At 45.5% G+C, this 20,324-nt stretch overlaps 1 protein-coding gene across 3 annotated transcripts; it reads left to right on the forward strand.

Annotated features, from left to right (window-relative positions):
- Window positions 1-4,326: 4,326 nt before the first annotated feature.
- LOC142250337 (speriolin-like) lies at window positions 4,327-6,094 on the forward strand. 3 transcript variants are annotated; one of them, XM_075322478.1, is made up of 5 exons: window positions 4,327-4,574; window positions 4,712-4,753; window positions 5,152-5,196; window positions 5,281-5,423; window positions 5,718-6,094. In XM_075322478.1, exons 1-5 carry the CDS (start codon window positions 4,376-4,378, stop codon window positions 6,069-6,071), a joined length of 783 nt encoding a protein of 260 aa, XP_075178593.1. In that variant the 5' UTR covers window positions 4,327-4,375; the 3' UTR covers window positions 6,072-6,094. The 3 variants fall into 3 exon arrangements, with proteins under 3 accessions (XP_075178593.1, XP_075178594.1, XP_075178595.1); XM_075322479.1 differs by lacking the exon at window positions 4,712-4,753; XM_075322480.1 differs by lacking the exons at window positions 4,712-4,753; window positions 5,152-5,196.
- Window positions 6,095-20,324: the final 14,230 nt, after the last annotated feature.

Consider the following 20,324-nt stretch of genomic DNA (forward strand, 5'->3'; position numbering starts at 1 on the left):
CCCATGTCACACATCCTGCTCCCCATACAGTCTGCACCCCCATATCACACACACTACACCCCCATGTCACACATCCTGCTCCCCATACAGCCTGCACCCCCATATCACACACACTACACCCCCATGTCACACATCCTGCTCCCCATACAGCCTGCACCCCCATATCACACACACACACTACACCCCCATATCACACACACTACACCCCCATATGTCACACATCCTGCTCCCCATACAGCCTGCACCCCCCATATCACACACACTACACCCCCATGTCACACATCCTGCTCCCCATACAGCCTGCACCCCCCATATCACACACACTACACCCCCATGTCACACATCCTGCTCCCCATACAGCCTGCACCCCCATATCACACACACTACACCCCCATGTCACACATCCTGCTCCTCATACAGCCTGCACCCCCATATCACACACACTACACCCCCATGTCACACATCCTGCTCCCCATACAGCCTGCACCCCCCATAACACACACTACACCCACATATCTCACACACCCTGCTCCTCATACAGCCTGCACCCCCATATCACACACACTACACCCCCATGTCACACATCCTGCTCCCCATACAGCCTGCACCCCCATATCACACACACTACACCCCCATGTCACACATCCTGCTCCCCATACAGCCTGCACCCCCATATCACACACACTACACCCCCATGTCACACATCCTGCTCCCCATACAGCCTGCACCCCCATATCACACACACTACACCCCCATGTCACACATCCTGCTCCCCATACAGCCTGCACCCCCATATCACACACACTACACCCCCATATCCCACACACCCTGCTCCTCATACAGCCTGCACCCCCATATCACACACACTACACCCCCATATCCCACACACCCTGCTCCACATACCTCACCCTGCATGTAATCCAATTTACCCCTCTCAAAAACTCTGCACCCCTTCACATGCTTCTGTCACAGTCTGTAGGCCTCATATGCCCCTCACCCTGCACCCCCTCCCCCTCATGTCCCCTCTTTTCTCATTACCAGTCATGTGTCCCAATCTCTTTCAGGAATCGATATCATTATCTTCTGTTTCTTTCTGCCCGGCCTCCTGTGTCTCCTCCCGCACAGTCACATGGGCACATGACATCATCGCAGGTCCTGGAAGGATGGCTTCCGTCTGCTAGAGCACTTCTGCTCTGCCGCACGTCAGAAACGCCTGGTGGCCTCTCCAGGTCAGGGGGCCCCTCTGTCCCCTGATGACACCGGGCGGCCCCCCCTGACTCACAGGCCGCCCCCCCCCTGACTCACAGGCCGCCCCCCCTGACTCACAGGCCGCCCCCCCCCCTGACTCACAGGCCGCCCCCCCCCCCCTGACTCACAGGCCGCCCCCCCTGACTCACAGGCCGCCCCCCCCCCTGACTCACAGGCCGCCCCCCCCGACTCACAGGCCGCCCCCCCCTGACTCACAGGCCGCCCCCCCCGACTCACAGGCCGCCCCCCCTGACTCACAGGCCGCCCCCCCCCCCCTGACTCACAGGCCGCCCCCCCCCCCTGACTCACAGGCCGTCCCCCTCCTGACTCACAGGCCGCCCCCCCCTGACTCACAGGCCGACCCCCCCTGACTCAAAGGCCGCCCCCCCTGACTCACAGGCCGCCCCCCCTGACTCACAGGCCGCCCCCCCTGACTCACAGGCCGCCCCCCCTGACTCACAGGCCGCCCCCCCCCCTGACTCACAGGCCGCCCCCCCTGACTCACAGGCCGCCCCCCCCCTGACTCACAGGCGGCCCCCCCCCCCTGACTCACAGGCCGTCCCCCCCCTGACTCACAGGCCGCCCCCCCCTGACTCACAGGCCGACCCCCCCTGACTCAAAGGCCGCCCCCCCTGACTCACAGGCCGCCCCCCCTGACTCACAGGCCGCCCCCCCTGACTCACAGGCCGCCCCCCCTGACTCACAGGCCGCCCCCCCCTGACTCACAGGCCGCCCCCCCTGACTCACAGGCCGCCCCCCCCGACTCACAGGCCCCCCCCCTGACTCACAGGCCGCCCCCCCCCTGACTCACAGGCCGCCCCCCCGACTCACAGGCCGCCCCCCCCGACTCACAGGCCCCCCCCTGACTCACAGGCCGGCCCCTGGCGGTCGCGTAGTAAAATATCCCCCCTCACACACACACTGCCCCTCTGGATAAAGTACTCCCTATTATGTGCCCTAATCCCCTCCTCACCCATCCACAGTGATTAAACCTTTCATCTTCGGCTCCTCCATGGAGCGCGCTGCCTGACGTGTCTCTGCGGCGACAGCAGCAGGGTGATGATGTCATCACGCAGCTGCACGTCGAAGCCCCGGTCCCGGCAGGGTTGCGTCTAGTTCAGAGTTGATTTTTTGTGGTCCTCAAAAAATCAACTCTGATCTAGCTGCTTCAGTAGTGAGCCGGATATATCGGAGTTGATTTTTGGAGGCCTCATTTTTTCCACTCTGATTTAGCCGGCTCCAGTGCGGGAGAGGCGGGGGGCGGCCCCCCCACCCCTCCACCGGCCAGCCCACCGGGAGAAGTCCCGCCCCTCCCGCCTGTCAGTCCGGGCCTGCTAAGGCTTCAAGGAGAAATGCGTAGGTCCACTAGAAATAGATATATTGCAACCAACCTGGATCTTTTTCTTCTGAAAGGCATTAGATTAGCTTATCGCTTCTTTATGAGGACTGTAGAGGGAGGTGCCCCACAATGTGTGTATATAGATATATTTGCATGCAGATTATATATATATATATTATATATGCAGTGTGTCCACCCATATCCTGTTCACCTCCATTAACTTGAGAACGGCGGTTCTCGTATTGAATTGATGATTCCCTACAATTTTTAATTCACTTTTTTTCTCTATCTCGTTCCGTTTTCGAGATAAAAATGCTAACTCCGTTGTTTTCCACCAGGTGGCGCTATAGGTGGTTTCATTGCATAGCGCATGGCTACTTTACTATACCTAGACACCACTTCTATGCCTATAGCTGCCGCCATTCTCAAGTTAATGGCGGTGGACAGGATATAGGTGGACACACTGTGTATTATACACTACAGTTCAAAAGTTTGGGGTCACCCAGACAATTTTGTCTTTTCCATGAAAAATCATACTTTTATTTATCAAATGAGTTGTATAATGAATAGAAAATATAGTCCAGACATTGATGACGTTAGAAATAATGATTTTTTTTTTTCTTGAAATAATTTCCTCTTCACACCTTGCTTTCGGCACAGAATGCTCCTTTGCAGCAATCCCAGCTTTGTGACCTTTGGCATTCTAGCTGTTAATTTGCGGAGGTAATTGGGAGATATTTCCCCCCATGCTTCCCCCCCCCACAAGTTGGATTGGCTTGATGGGCCCTTTTTTTTGCACCAATACGGTCATGCTGCTTCCACAACAGCTCTATAGGGTTGAGGTCTGGTGACTGGGCGGCCACTCCATTACAGATAGAATAAAAGCTGCCGACTTCTTCCCTAAATAGTTCATGCATAATTTGGAGGTGTGCTTTGGATATTTTCTTTGGAGAGTCGGATCCCAACAGGTTTGAAACAAAGAAAAGATTTGATAATGTGCTATCGGTGAAACCGTGGCATGGACTATACTGTTTACCTGTGGAGATTCTCATACATTTATTATTCTTAAGAATTTTTTTTCTTTTTTTTTCCTCTCCTTTTTCTTTTGTATTGGTAAACTCATGTAAGTTACGAGTATATTTGTCCATATTTATAAAAACAACCCAAAATTCAACTATACATATATTTATCGCAAAAAAGGAACTAGGGATTTTTATAACTGTTTGCTTTTAGCCTCTGATATTAGAAGGATGTAGTCCCATTTTGAATTGATCATGTGATCTGAGGATTTACGTAGATGAGCTTTTGTGGCTTTCAGAATACAGACCATAATGAAGGCGTAGCATAGTCTGGGACACCCTGTTAGTTTCTCTACCAGCCATTCAAATATAGTGTTTTTTTAATAAAATTAACAAATAACATTTAGAATTTTTTAAAGGAATTTTTTTTTTGTCCACTTGCATTCGGTTTACATTTTGAAACTGCTTCACTGTTTGCTGCTGGAAGGGTATCCACCCGGCTCAGTGCGGCTTCACAGGACATAGACGCTACATGAGGGATCTCCACTACCGGTAAGCTGGCCTTTTTTCTTTTTCATGTAAATATTATTCCAATGTGGTGAATTCCTATTGGCTGCAATGAGCGATGAGGTCATTATCAGGTCTCAGTGACGCTGCCGGTGACATCACAGAACTTAGAATATTAGGTTTCCCCAGTGTTCCATCTCAGACATTGGCCTGGTGAAGAATTTCTGTGAAGACGTTTTCAGGAGCTTCTATTAATTACAACATGGAGAATACTAAGAGATATTCTTGTGATGAAGAAGCCTTCAACATGGAGAGTTCACGTCTACTAGCAGAGAATGCGCAGCTGCGCAAGATGATGGGGCTAATGCAGGAGAACGTGGAGCTTCGCTGTGTTTTGAAAGACCATGAAAGAAAAGCTCAAATTATAACACCTCCAGGACAACACAAGAAAGACCACAATGGTAAGACTGGGATAACACAAAGGGATTTCCACCGAATCCGAATTTTTAATGGGTTGATGTTGCCGTTTTCTAAAGCGATTGGTAGAATCTGGATACAGAATGTCTAGAGATACAGATTACTATTTTTTGTATTCTAGGCATGAAAAATAAGAAAAATACAGAAATATTGGAACATCAATGTGAGATATATTTATTACTTTTGTATTCTCTTGATTCCTGATATTTCATATATTACTCCACTTTTAAGATCCAGTTTTTCAAAAAAATTGCATTTGGCCAGGACCATTATTGTAATGGTGAAAAATTGTTTAGGTAGAACCTGAAGTGTTTAGGTAGATCTGATCATTCAGGGTTTATCATGGATTAACTATAACGAGGATGCCTACCTACCATGTAACACTTATGATTTATAGATCTAGTTTTGGGGCAGGAGAACCTCTCGGGCCCCTCTGGCTCCAAGCCCCGGCTATGACTGATACCTGTTTATCTCATCCCTGGTGTATGGTTATTATCAAGGGAGCTTTATCATTTATGTTTATTACAGACAACTCATTTTAATATTATTCATTTGTTCTAGACCTCAAAGAAGAAGCAAAAATGGTCAATTCAGGCACACAAATAGGTGACAATTCTTAAATCTATATTCTCAATATATGTCATTTTAAGGATTTCACTAAACCGTAATTTTATTATTGAACTTTTATAGAACCTGAAAAAGTGAAGAAATGTCAGCGCATTGTCGGAGAGATCGCCTTTCAACTGGACCGCCGGATTCTGTGTGTCATCTTCCTGGAGCAACAACGGCTGTATGGATACCGAGTACCCTACATAAAGGAGAAGATTATAGAGGTGAGAAAGCTAAAATTACATCATAAATTATATAAAAAAAGAAGATTTTTTTTGTTACGTAAAGTAAAGTGGTCACTGTGTGAGTTCTTCAAATAAAATGGCACCGCGGAGCGATCTACATAAAGCACTGACTTCTCCAGAACCTGATGAGAAAAAAATGAGTTTTCACTGTGAATTATAAAAGCTTAGCCGGGCAGTTAGAAATGTGTCTGTCAATAAATTTGCCAATTTTATCCATAGACAAGCCGTATTGTGATTACCCCAATATATTAAAGGTATATTTCATGATTACAGGTGACCACAAGTCCAACAACCGGAAAAGTCGATGAGAAATTAAGATCTGAGCTCTACCAGCGCTACAATCACATCATGGACGAGCTGAGGAAATTGGGCTACAACCCAGCAGTGCACCCACACTTTACAGAGTACATGGTCAACACCTATGGGATAGCAAAGGATAGAAATGCAAGAACCAAAGATCTTTCCTCCTATAATGACCCACAATACCTAAACAAGATGATAACTGAGTGCATGTCAAGTGACATAGTGAAGGACATCATAATAATCCTCAACTGTCTGGTATATTTCGCCAGAGAAGATGGAAAATCTCTACTCATCTCACCATCGAGTAGCCATTCATCTGTATAACTAAATCACAATTAAATGCTTCCATCTGAAAAAAGTGTCTAATTTAATGTTATAAAAAAAAGGAAAATATTCCTCATAATTTGTGACCCACTAGGACATGGAAATCTTATTTAGATTGCTGCCATTTTGTTCTTAAACTGCTGTTTTGAATTAAAATTGCTGCTTTGTCCACAGTATCATCTGTTAGGGCCAGGTGGACGGGCAGACCCAGGAGGTGGATTAACTGGGCCGAACACCTTACTGAAGGCAAGGGGTCCGGTAGCCGGAGCACAATAGGTAGCAGGACAGTCCGTTCAATAGAGTGGAATGCAGAAGTCCCTGGGACCACGGAGTCACTGATGGTAGTCCGGGTGACGGAGCTCAGGTTCGGAGGCCGAGATGTTGTCAGGCAGAGTCCGGAACCGATGGAGCGAGGGGACGGGTCACCACAGGGATCACAGATGGTACGGACTGACGGGATGGCAGATGGTCAGCGTTCGGGAATCGGCAAGGCCGGATGGCGAGGCAGGAGCAGCTCTAGAAGAGAGACAGGTAAGTATATCACAGAGACAAGGAGACCTGACTCCTAGCTTAGGAAACACGAAGAACAGGCCCCGCCCACTTGGACATTAAACCCCTTTATACCCTGTACCTGTGTGATCAATTTCCTGTCAGTGGACGCTGGCCCTTTAAGAGAGGGTCAATGACCGCGCGCCCTAATGCGCATGCGCGAGGCCCGGGTGCCAGAAGCCAGGGCAGGGAGTGGTGAGCAGGAAGCAGGAGAGCCGGGCTGGGGCTGAGTAGCCGACGGGCGCCGGGAGCGGGGACCGGGCCGCCTGGGGACCGCAGGTGATGGAGGCTGGAGACCGTGGAGCGGGGAACGCCTGACAGAGGAGCCGGGGAGCGAAGCAGGGAAGCCGGGGAGCGTGGCAGGTGAGCCGGGGAGCAGAGCAGGGGACCCGGAGAGCGTGAAATCACCTAGTGATTATATCTGGTATTGCAGTTTAGCCTCATTTACTTGAATTTGGGTAAGCTGCAATACCTGACAATGACCATGCTGGTGGTTTGCCGACCGTTAAGATGGTCTTCTGCTGAGAGTTTGGTGTAGAATTTGCAGTTGACCTGATGGTCTCAATGTAAGACAGGAGATAACTGGCTTAGAGATAACAGGGGCACTTGGGAGCTTCAACCTTAAAGGGAACCTGTCACCTAGAATATGCGTTCTGACCTATCAGCAGACACATGTGTGCCCTAATTACACCTCCCTACCCATCCCTGTGTTATAAAATTGTATAATATGAAAGTAATAAAAAACGTTTTATTACCTTCATATTTCCTATGTAAATTAGAGAGTTTATGGTCACAGGGGCGGCGCCTTGCCCTATGGGCGTCTGCATACTTTCCATGGTTGTGATACCATGGAGTCACATGAGCGACGTCCCCGTCGCTCATTCTATCCTGCACACGTTTACACTTATTATTGCGTCAGGCTTCTCTTCCGGGTTCTCCTTGTCAGTTTCAGATGCGTACTGCGCATGCACAGTGCGCGTCTGAAGCCGGCGCGTGAACACCCGGAAAAAGAAGCCCGCCACAATGCGCGCAGGACAGAATGAGCAACGAGTGACGTCACTCATGTGACTCCATGGTATCACGCCCACAGGGGCGTGATACCACGGAAAGTATGCAGACCTCAATAGGGCAAGGTGCGCCCCTGTGACCATAAACTCTCTAATTTACATAGGAAATATGAAGGTAATAAAACGTTTTTTATTACTTTCATATTATACAATTTTACAACACAAGGGTGGGTAGGGAGGTGTAATTAGGGCACACATGCGTCTGCTGATAGGTCAGAACGCATATTCTAGGTGACAGGTTCCCTTTAAAAGCCCTCTTATACCTCCATAGTAGAAGATGCACAGAAGCTGTTAAAGCTCTTGGATACAGTCCTCCTCTTATATGTTTAGTGGAGTATGACTCGCGGTCATTCTATGGATCATTGCTCACCAGGCAGTTCCATCCTACGTTGCTTCTTTCAGTTCACCAATGGTCATTCCCATGTTGCTCTTGATGGTGCCCGATCTAGCGAGTTCTTGGTCATCCTCTTCTTCTTCTGCTACTGACTGGATCCGAGCATGACTTTCTCCAATGACTAAAAAAGTAGAAAAACCCGAGCACTCAATAAGGAAGGAGAGAGGTGTTTGGATGCAAGTGTTTTTTATTTACAATCGACAAACTGCAGAAAGTGAACCCTGACACATAGCAACAACCAACGTTTCGGCTTTTAGACCTTTCTCAAGGTAGTTGCTCATAACAGAGATGCTAAGAAATACGGGTCAAAAGGACAGCCGTCAGGGTAGAGAGAACATGCAGGGCATCACATTCAGCAGTATCAAGGTGGTGGTGGTGTGGTGACCACAGACAGAGGCGAGGAGGAAGAGGAGAGGACGCCTGCTTGGAGACCATGGAGTGCTGGAGCAGCGGTGGCAGTGGTGTCTGCACTGCCACCATTGATCCAACACTCCATGGTCTCCAAGTAGGCGTCCTCTCCTCCTCTCCTCTTCCTCTTCGCCTCTGTCTGTGGTCACCACACCACCACCACCTTGACACCGCATACTGCTGAATGTGATGCCCTGCATGTTCTCTCTACCCTGACGGCTGTCCTTGTGACCCGTATTTCTTAGCATCTCTGTTATGAGCAGCCACCTTGAGTGTTCATGTCTCACTTCCATATATTGATATTGATATTAAGAAGGAAATGGCATTGACCAATCTGCATTTGGTAGCGAGAGTTAAGTCTGTGATATTCCAGACATCGTTCATGCCCACAATCACATTCCATCCAAATGCTTTGTGTCATTTACTTCAGGCGAACCTGGAGCCAAGAAATATGGCACAAAATACATTTCTCAAAATCCTTCCTGTTTTTTGCCACCAGTGTCATGTTGTCTGCATATAATAATAATAATAATAATAATTTTATTCATTTATATAGCGCTATTAATTCCACAGCACTTTACATACAGTTAGGTCCAGAAATCTTTGGACAGTGACACAATTTTGGCGAGTTGGGCTCTGCATGCCACCACATTGGATGTGAAATGAAACCTCTACAACAGAATTCAAGTGCAGATTGTAACGTTTAATTTGAAGGTTTGAACAAAAATATCTGATAGAAATTGTAGGAATTGTCACATTTCTTTACAAACACTCCACATTTTAGGAGGTCAAAAGTAATTGGACAAATAAACCAAACCCAAACAAAATATTTTTATTTTCAATATTTTGTTGCGAATCCTTTGGAGGCAATCACTGCCTTAAGTCTGGAACCCATGGACATCACCAAACGCTGGGTTTCCTCCTTCTTAATGCTTTGCCAGGCCTTTACAGCCGCAGCCTTCAGGTCTTGCTTGTTTGTGGGTCTTTCCGTCTTAAGTCTGGATTTGAGCAAGTGAAATGCATGCTCAATTGGGTTAAGATCTGGTGATTGACTTGGCCATTGCAGAATGTTCCACTTTTTTGCACTCATGAACTCCTGGGTAGCTTTGGCTGTATGCTTGGGGTCATTGTCCATCTGTACTATGAAGCGCCGTCCGATCAACTTTGCGGCATTTGGCTGAATCTGGGCTGAAAGTATATCCCGGTACTCTTCAGAATTCATCCGGCTACTCTTGTCTGCTGTTATGTCATCAATAAACACAAGTGACCCAGTGCCATTGAAAGCCATGCATGCCCATGCCATCACGTTGCCTCCACCATGTTTTACAGAGGATGTGGTGTGCCTTGGATCATGTGCCGTTCCTTTTCTTCTCCAAACTTTTTTCTTCCCATCATTCTGGTACAGGTTGATCTTTGTCTCATCTGTCCATAGAATACTTTTCCAGAACTGAGCTGGCTTCATGAGGTGTTTTTCAGCAAATGTAACTCTGGCCTGTCTATTTTTGGAATTGATGAATGGTTTGCATCTAGATGTGAACCCTTTGTATTTACTTTCATGGAGTCTTCTCTTTACAGTTGACTTAGAGACAGATACACCTACTTCACTGAGAGTGTTCTGGACTTCAGTTGATGTTGTGAACGGGTTCTTCTTCACCAAAGAAAGTATGCGGCGATCATCCACCACTGTTGTCATCCGTGGACGCCCAGGCCTTTTTGAGTTCCTAAGCTCACCAGTCAATTCCTTTTTTCTCAGAATGTACCCGACTGTTGATTTTGCTACTCCAAGCATGTCTGCTATCTCTCTGATGGATTTTTCTTTTTTTTCAGCCTCAGGATGTTCTGCTTCACCTCAATTAAGAGTTCCTTAGACCGCATGTTGTCTGGTCTCAGCAACAGCTTCCAAATGCAAGACCACACACCTGTAATGAACCCCAGACCTTTTAACTACTTCATTGATTACAGGTTAATGAGGGAGACGCCTTCAGAGTTAATTGCAGCCCTTAGAGTCCCTTGTCCAATTACTTTTGGTCCCTTGAAAAAGAGGAGGCTATGCATTACAGAGCTATGATTCCTAAACCCTTTCTCCAATTTGGATGTGAAAACTCTCATATTGCAGCTGGGAGTGTGCACTTTCAGCCCATATTATATATAGAATTGTATTTCTGAACATGTTTTTGTAAACAGCTAAAATAACAAAACTTGTGTCACTGTCCAAATATTTCTGGACCTAACTGTACATTGGCACCGCTGTCACCATTGGGGTTCACAATCTAGAGTCCCTATCTGTATGTCTTTGGAGTGTGGGAGGAGACCGGAGAACCCGGAGGAATCCCACACAAACACGGGGAGAACATACAAACTCCTTGTAGATGGTGTCCTTAGTGGGATTTGAACCCAGGACCCCAGGGCCACTAACCACTGAGCCATAGTGCTCATAGAGTGTTGATGGTTCTACCATCTGGTCTATACACCGACTTTTCGCTCTTCCAAGCCTGTATTCCTTATGACATTTTCTACATACAGTATCTCCCAAAAATAAATACATCCCTCCCATTTTTGTAAATGTTTGATTATATCTTTTCATGGGACAACACTGAAGATCTGCCCCTGTGATACAATGTACAGTGTCAGTGTGCAGCTGGTATAACCATGTAAATTAGGTGCCCTCTAAATAACCCAACATAGTCATTAATCTCTAAACCCTTGGCATCAAAAGTGAGTACACGCCTTAAGGCCGCTTTACACGCTGCGACATCGCTCAAGCGATCTCGTTGGGGTCACGGAATTTGTGACGCACATCCAGTCACTTTAACGATGCCATTACGTGTGACACCTATGAGCGATTTTGAATCGTGGCAAAACCGATCAAAATCGCTCATCGGTGACATGGGGGTCCATTCTCGAATATCGTTGCTGCTCGGTGTACGATGTAGTTCCTCGTTCCTGCGGCAGCACACATCGCTACTTGTGACACCGCAGGAACGAGGAACCTCACCTTACCTGCGGCCGCCCGCAATGAGGAAGGAAGGAGGTGGGCGGGATGTTACATCCCGTTCATCTCCGCCTCTCTGCTTCTATTGGGCGGCGGTTCAGTGATGCTGCTGTGACGCTGAACGAACCGCCCCCTTAGAAAGGAGGCGGTTCGCCGGTCACAACGACATCGCAGGGCAGGTAAGTAGTGTGACGGGTCCGCGCGATGTTGTGCGCCATGGGCAGCGACTTGCCCATGTCGCACAACTGATGGAGGCGGGTACGCATGCTAGCGATATCGGTCACTATATTGCAGCGTGTAAAGCAGCCTTAAGTGAAAATGGCCAAATTGTGCCCAAATTTCAAGCATTGCCTTAACTGTCTTGGGCATGGAGTTCGCTAGAGCTTCACAGGAGCCACTGGCGGGATCCTCTTCCATCCTCCAGAATGATATCATGTTGCTGGTGGATGTGAGAGACCTTGCACTACTTCACCTTCCATTTCAGGAGGCTCAACAGATGCTCAGTAGGGTTTAGGTCTAGCACCTTTACCCTCAGTTTCTTTAGCAAGGCACTGATCATCTTGAAGGTGTGTTTGGGGTCATTACCATGTTGGAATTCTGTCCTGCAGCCCAGTTTTTGAAGAGAGGGGATCATGCTTTGCCTCCGTATGTCATAGTAAATGTTTGCAGTCATGGTTTTCTCAATGAATTGTAGCTCCCCACAGCTGTCAACAATGATGTAGCCGCGAACCATGATGCTCCCTCCACCATGCCTGACTGTTGGCAGACCACACTTGTCTTTGTCCTCCTCACCTGGTTGCCACCACACATACTGGACACCACCTGAACTAAGTAAGTTTATCTTGGTCTCATCAGACCACAGGACATGGGTTCCAGTGATCCATGTCCTTAGTCTGCTTTTCTTCAGCAAGCTGTTTCTGGGCTTTCTTGTGCATCATCTTTAGAAGAGGCTTCTTACTGAAATGACAACCATGCAGACCATTTGATGCAGTGTGTGGTGTATGGTCTAAGCACTGACAGGGGGACACCCCCTCACCCTTGTAACCTCTGCAGCAATGCTGGGAGCACTTATACATCTATTTTGAAAAGATGACCTCGGAATATGACGCTGAGCACGTGCACTTCAACTCTTTGTTCTGTGAGGAACCTGTCTTGTTAAACCACGGTATGGTCTTGGCCACTGTGCTGCAGCTCAGTTTCAGGGTGTTGGCAATCTTTTTATCGCCTAGACCATGTTTATGTTGTAGAGCAACAATTTTTTATTTTTCAGATCATCAAAGAATTCTTTGCCATGAGCAGCCATATTAAACTTCCAGTAACCAATAAGAGAATGTGTGAGCGACAACACAAAATTTAATATACCGGCTCCCATTCACAGCTGAGACCTTGTAACACTAATGAGTCACATGACACCTAGGAAGGAAAATATCTAATTGGGCACAATTTGGCCATTTTCACTTGGTGAATGTATTTACTTTTGTTGCCAGCAGTTTAAACATTAATGGCTGTTGAGTGATTTAAAGGGGACACCAAATTTACACGGTTATACAAGCTGTACACTGACTACATGGTCATATCTTCATTGTTGTCCCACGAAAAGATATAATAAAATATTTGCAAAAATGTGAGGGGTGTATTCACTTTTGTGACAATGTATATATAGTGAAGGATGCTGTTTTGTGTTTCCATATGCATTGGGATACAGGATACAGGAATTTTCACTGTAGGCACCAGAGAATCGTGTCAGTGCACAGTGTAAACGTTGTGCGAATTCAGAATTTTGCAGTCTCATAGATTGACTGCAGACTTTTATCACAAACTTGAACAACCACTTTAAATGGTCCTAACATTTAAAAAAAAAATAATTCGTAACCCTTAACTTGTCAGATGGTGGAACACGTTATTAACATAGCCATGTATCAAGAAAAACTTACAAATTACATATTGTTACATGTGTACAGGATCAGAACAAATATAAGCCCAGGAATACATCGTTAGAACCCTCATCAGTACAGAAATACATCACCAGAAGTACAGAAAAACATCATGACAAGTATCAACATTAGTATATAAGGATAAGGCTGCACATCAAACTTAGATAATGGTATAATGCCTCAAGCATATGGAAAAATATTTCGGCCATGTTTTTTCCATCTCCTATATAGGAAAGTCCTTAGTTACCCCTCTCCACCCACAGCAGTTTTTAATTGCAATGAGATGACACACAGTTAGGGTCACAGAGCTAGGGACCCCAATATAGAGATATACCTTGACGAGGTCTTGGGGCTCAGTTACATTGATCAATGCTATTGCTAAATATCTCCTTTTTCCTAATATTCATGGCAGGTATGCATTTCATTATTCACATGTTCAAATTAGCAAGTAGCATTTTTCATTGTATATTCCAATATTTTTCCATATGCTTGAGGCATTATACCATTATCTAAGTTTGATGTGCAGCCTTATCCTTATATAGTATGTATTTTTTGGCTTGCACTCATAATATATAATATATATATATATTAGTGCTCACTTCAGTTATCCTATTCAAGTATCAACATTAGTACATGAATAAATTACCAGAATCACCATCAGTACATTAATAAAACATCAGAACCACCATGCAGTGCAGTGCATGAACACAAAAATAAAACAATAAACATATTAATATAGCATCTAATTCAACATCAGTACATAAGCACATCACCATTACATACTGTATACACAGCATATGAACCATTATCAGTACATAAATATATTCAGTTGAGAAAAAAAGTATTTAGTCAGCCACCAATTGTGCAAGTTATCCCACTTAAAAAGATGAGAGGCCTGTAATTGACATCATAGGTAGACCACAACTATGAGAGACAAAATGAGAAAACAAATCAAGAAAATCACCTAGCCTGATTTGGCAAGATTGTTTTTGCAAATTATGGTAGAAAATAAGTATTTAGTCATCTAAAAAATATGCAAGATTTCTGGCTCTCACAGACCTAAGAGGCTTTTCTGTCCTCCACTCATTAGCTGTAGTAATGGGACCTGTTTAAACTGGTTATCAGTATAAAAGACTAGAGATGAGCGATGTTCGAGGTTCGCCAATTTCATGTTCGAGTGATTTTGGGGGGTGCTCGAGATCGAACTCGAATGCAAGCTTTTTGCTAAAAGCTCGATAGCTTGAGTTACGTTCGAGAACGGCTCGATCAGCAAAAAGCCTAGCTAGTTACTAGCTGGCTTTTCACTGTAATAGTGTGAGTCACTGTGATTCACACTATTATCAAATTTCAGCGTATAGTGTGCGGGGGGGGGGGACGCAGTTTAGATCCGTGATGCTGATAGATTGCCGATCGACATTTATTTATTTTTTTTTCCCCTAAGCGCGCGTGCAGTGGGGCGAGCCGGGATGTTGGCGAATCCCAGACACACACACAGCTAAGTGGACTTTTTGCCAGACAAGCAAGGGCATGTGTCATAGGTAGAGTTGAGCGTGGTTCGTGGTTCTCCAGTTCGCGGTTCGAGTGATTTTGGGGGGTGTTCTAGATCGAACTAGAACTCGAGCTTTTTTGCTAAAAGTTTGTTAGCTCGAGTTACGTTCGAGAACGGTTCTATCAGCAAAAAGCCAAGCTAATTACTAGCTGGCTTTCCGCTGTAATAGTGTAAGTCACTCTGACTCACACTATTATGAAATTTCAGCGTATAGTGTGCGGGGACTGCGCGTTCAGATCACTGCTGCTGTGATAATGGCGATCGCCTTTTTTTTTTCTTTTTTTTTCTTCCTTCCCTAAGTGCGTCTGTAGTGGGGCGGGCCGGGATGTCAGCCAATCCCAGACACACACACAGCTAAGTGGACTTTTGCCAGACAAGCAAGGGCATGTGTCATAGGCTGTCCATGTCACATGCCCTTGCATTATAAAAACGGCCAATTTTCCGTCTGGATGACATTAACTGCCTTATGCGTCTGGGTGTCAGTCACCGCTGGCATAGCTCCTGCCGCCAATACTGCAGTGTACGCTCTACACACAGCGCTATACAGAATAGGGATTGAAGTTTATTTCAGCCCTTGTAAGGGCTAATTACAGCAGGCTCAGAGCCATAGGTGACAGTCAGGTCCGTGGAAACAGTTTTTAACAGCTACAAATAAGAGCGTCTGTGTAGCTAAGCTCAGGGACTTCCTTGCTGCATTTCACCATTAGGAGGGATAGAAAGTGAGGCTTCCTTTCCTCTACCCATAACCTGGCCACTGTACCCTCCTGCCCTTTTTAGCAAAGCCATATTTTAATTGCAGAGTGCTGCCAGTTAGTGCCATCCAAAGAGTGGCTGCTGTCCTCCATTATTGTGGCACTTGTGCCAAGCAAGTCCCACCACCTCTGCATTCTCCCCTCCTGCACATTTTTGCAAAGCCATTTTAATTGAAAAGAGTGCTGCCAGTTAGTGGCATCCAAAAAGTGGCTGTTGGACTTCATTTGTGTCCGACTGGTGCCAAGCTATTTCCAGCACCTCTGCATTGCACCCTCAAACTCATTTTTACTAAGGTATTAGAATAGCAAACTGTGCTGCCTGTTTAAGAGCCATAGTTGCATTGCATTGCCAGACTGTCAGACTGCGAGCCACAGCAGCATAGCAATCCAACAGTCCAGTGGCTTAGAGGCACGGAAACCTTAAAGGAGACTTTAAGGAAGCTTTTAAGGTTACATAGTTACTTAGGTTGAAAAAAAGACCTAGGTCCATCTAGTTCAACCTTCCTCCACCAGTTCTACATTTGGTCACTAAGTCACTTATAACCAACAATGTTGTGTGTAGTGAGGAAATCATCCAGCCCTGATATAAAAGCTGTTATAGTATCTGCCATTACTACCTCTTGTGGTAGAGCATTCCACAGTCTGACTGCTCTAACTGTAAAGAACCCTTTCCTATTTAGCTGCTGGAATCGCTTTTCTTCCACTCGCAGTGAGTGCCCCCTGGTCCTCAGTATTGTCTTCGGAAGAAATAAGTCATGTGCCAGTCCTTTATATTGACCACACATGTATTTATACATATAAATGAGATCTCCTCTGAGACGTCTTTTTTCTAAGCTAAACATATCTAACTTTTTCAACCTGGGAGGCCTTTCATTCCTTGTAGTAGTCTAGTTGCCCGCCTTTGAACTGACTCTAACTTCTGAATGTCTAACTCTAACTCCTGAAGTTCACAGCTGCTGAGACATCTGGAGGCTGTGAACTCTAGTAAGACGTCACAGTCTCCAGATGTCCCAGTAGCTGGCAACTCCAGGAACCTTAAAGGCTTCTTTAAGGTTTTAGAGCCTCATAGCTACTGGACTGTTGGACTGCTCTACTGCCATGACACACAGTCCAACAGTCTGGCACCGAGTTCACCTGAGGCCACTTATGGTGGTTCTCATGGTACTATCTGTGTGAGTCACCAGCTAGCTGTGACTGCAGGTGAACTCAGTGTCGGACTGTGCTGCTGCTGTTATGCGCAGTCCAACAGTCCAGCACTGAGTTAAACTGAGATCACAGCTGATGGCTCACATAGAGGGTACTGTGTGAACCACCAGAAATGACTTCAGGTGAACTCAGTGCTGGACTGTCTAACTGTGCTGCCGCCATAACACGCAATCAGACAGTCCTGCACTGAATTCACCAGAGGTGACTTCTGTCAGCTCCCATGCTCCTCTTAGTGTTTCCCAGAGGCCATGGTGAGCGGTCATGTGTTGTAATGTTACCGCTTACCAATGCCACTGGATGTAGCAGAGCCGGGATCATCGTGGAACGTCGGACCTGCAAGAGTGTTTTGGAGGTTTATAAATTGGTGAAAGAGGGTGTGTTTTTAATTATTCAAAATAAAGGATTTTTGTGTGTTTGTTTTTTTCTTTCTTTTTACATACAGGGATGGTAATGGGGGGGGAGGGTTTCATAGACTCTCCATTATTATCTCAGGGCTTGATAACAGCTGTAATTTTTTACAATTTTTTACTGACATCAACCCGATATATTACCCCGATTACCACCACACCAGGGCAATCGGGACGAGCTGGGTAAAGCACCACAATTGGCACATCTAATGGATGCAGCATCAGAAACATTATTACATGAACACAGCACCAGTACATGATAAGGCAGCAGAATCAACATCAGTATATGAATAAAGTACAAGACCTATCATCAGTAAAGACCAGAACCAACAACAATAGATGAATTCAGCATCAGAACCACCATCAGTACATGAATACAGCACCAGAGCCATCAGTACATGAATGCAGCGTCAGAACCAACATCAGTACATGAACACAATATTACTGCTGCAGCTTTTGGTAAAGAACAGAGAAGTAGTGGAACAGTAAATTAATTCAGAACCAGCACCATCATCATTACATAACTTCTTCATAAGAATCACAAACAGTACAGGAAAACAGAAATAGAAACAATTATAGCTACATAATTAAAGTATCAACATCAATACATGAAAATAACATCAGACCATCATTAGATGAATAAAGTGCTAGAACTATCAGCACATTAATACAAAACTAGAACCAATCAGGACGTGAACCATCAGTACATGAATACAGTGCCAGATCAACATTACATGGAGACAGCACCAGAGCAATGACTGCCACATGTATACAGCACCAGAACCAATATATGATGATTAGGCCTAATTCAGAGTGGAGAAACTAGTCCAAGGTAGATACAATTTAACATTTAATGATAGGTGTTAAAAAGTTCCAGATAACATTTTTGGTAAGTAGCGCAAGTAGAATAAAAGCAACAGATCTATTGATTTTGAATAGAAGCCTTACTCATGATCTGATTTCTGAAGAAAACAGCCTCCTTACATGGCATATCCTGTTTGATTGGCATTTTAATTTAGGGCTGTCAATTAAAATCAAGTATATCTACTAACGTGATATAAAAACAAAAATGTAGCAATCGCTACACATACATATAGGAAGGGGAAAGAAGAAGATTTATGTAGCAAAATATATTACTATTGAAAGATTAACTCTTGTGTAGTAGTTAACCCATTAATTGCTCATGTTTCTAAAGTAAATATGTACTTGGATTCTCTATTCAAAAGTTTATGTCTGTGGTCACCTTCTCTTATGGGTTGATAGACTTTCTCTATTCCCTTTAAGTTAAACCCTTTTAGGTCACCTTTGTGAATTTGGACAAAATGTATCAAATACAGTGGATATAGGAACAGCTGTAGGGTTAAATGGCAATAAATACCAAAATCCCATAACAGGAGGTGACCACAGACAGAAACTTTTGAATAGAGAATCCAAGTGTATATTACTCTAGTGACATGACCACTTAATTAGTTAAATATTTCATAAGATTTAATCTTTTGCTATATTAATATATTCTGCTACATAAATCTTTTTTCTTTCCATTTCTTTACTTCTTATATGTATGCGTAGTCAACTCTTTATTATTTTGTTTTAATTACACATTCGTAACTATATTGGTGTTTGACAACCCTAAATGGAAATCGCTGTCATACAGGACATGTCATAAATGCAAGCTTTTTTTATTCATAAATCAGGTCATGAGTAAGGCTACTTTCACACATCAGGTGTTTTACATCAGGCACAATCCGGAAAAAAACGGGTAAAACGGATCCGGTACCGCATCCGTTTTATCCCCATAGATTTGCATTGTTACCGGATTGTGCCTGATGGCTTTGCGTTGCATCCGTTTCTTTACGGATGCGGCAAAATTAATTAAAGCGGCGGCCGGAGGCAACGTATCTGGTAACATTTTTTTGTCCGGCAAAAAAAAAGCATGTTTTACAATTGAAGCCTATGGACGCTGGATCCGGCGCAATGCGGCAAAAAAACGGATGCGGCTGCCAGATCCATTTTTGTAAACTGAGCATGCTCCGATGTTTTGAAAAAACGCATCCAGCAAAAAAAAAAAAAAAAACGGATGCAAAACGGATCCGTTTTTTTACGCATCCGGCATAACGGTTTCGTTAAAAACCGGATCCGGTGGATACGGTTTTTGCATTTTTTGCCGGATACGTTGGATCAGGAAAAAAAGGATTGTGCCTGAATGTAGAAAACTGATGTGTGAAAGTAGCCTAAGGCTACTTTCACACATCGGGTATTTGCTCTGCGGCACAATACGGCGTTCTGCAGAAAAACCGCAACCGTTTTTTTTGCCGCCGGTTGCGTTTTTTTTTGCATAGGCTTACATTAGTGCCGTATTGTGCCGCATGGGCTTGCGGTCGGTCCGGTTTTTGCCGCATGCGGCAGATTTAGCCGATGCCGCGGCCGGATGAAACGTTGCCTGCAACGTTTTTTGCTCCGGCAAAAAAAAACGCATCGCGCCGCATCCGGCCGCTGCGGCGCATTTTTCAATGCATGCCTATGGATGCCGGATGCGGCGCGATGCGGAAAAAACGCATCCGGACGCCGCATGCGGTTTCTTCCACTACGCATGCTCAGTAGCATGCCGCAACCGGAAAAAAACAAACGGGCCGCATGTAAAAACTTATGCAAAGGATGCGGTGTTTTCGCCGCATCCGTTGCATAGCTTGCACAGCCGGATTGAGCCGCAGAGCTCAAACCGGATGTGTGAAAGTAGCCTAAGGCTCAGGGCCGGACTGGGACTAAAATTCAGCCCTGGCATTTGGGGGTGCACAGGCCCACGTTTCGCGTGTTGAATGTGTAATATCTTTGTGCACTTGTAGATTGTGTAACACGACCATATAACATGTAGTCACGGCTGTGTCCAGTATTACAGCTCAGGCCTATTTATTGCTCTTAGCAGCAGGACCTGTTGAAGCCGCTATTTTCCCTACAGAGCTGGGTCTCGCAGATAATGAATCGGATGCTGCTCTCC

The sequence above is a fragment of the Anomaloglossus baeobatrachus genome, chromosome 9 (genome assembly GCF_048569485.1).
Source record: "Anomaloglossus baeobatrachus isolate aAnoBae1 chromosome 9, aAnoBae1.hap1, whole genome shotgun sequence".
NCBI lineage: Eukaryota > Metazoa > Chordata > Amphibia > Anura > Aromobatidae > Anomaloglossus > Anomaloglossus baeobatrachus.

Excerpts from the sequence above, each read along its gene's own strand:
- LOC142250337 (XM_075322478.1), top strand. The coding sequence starts at position 4,376 with ATGGAGAATACTAAGAGATATTCTTGTGATGAAGAAGCCTTCAACATG. Across the intron at positions 4,575-4,711 it reads ACACAAGAAAGACCACAATG|GCATGAAAAATAAGAAAAAT; the intron begins GTAAGACTGGGA and ends TTTGTATTCTAG. Across the intron at positions 5,424-5,717 it reads TAAAGGAGAAGATTATAGAG|GTGACCACAAGTCCAACAAC; the intron begins GTGAGAAAGCTA and ends TCATGATTACAG.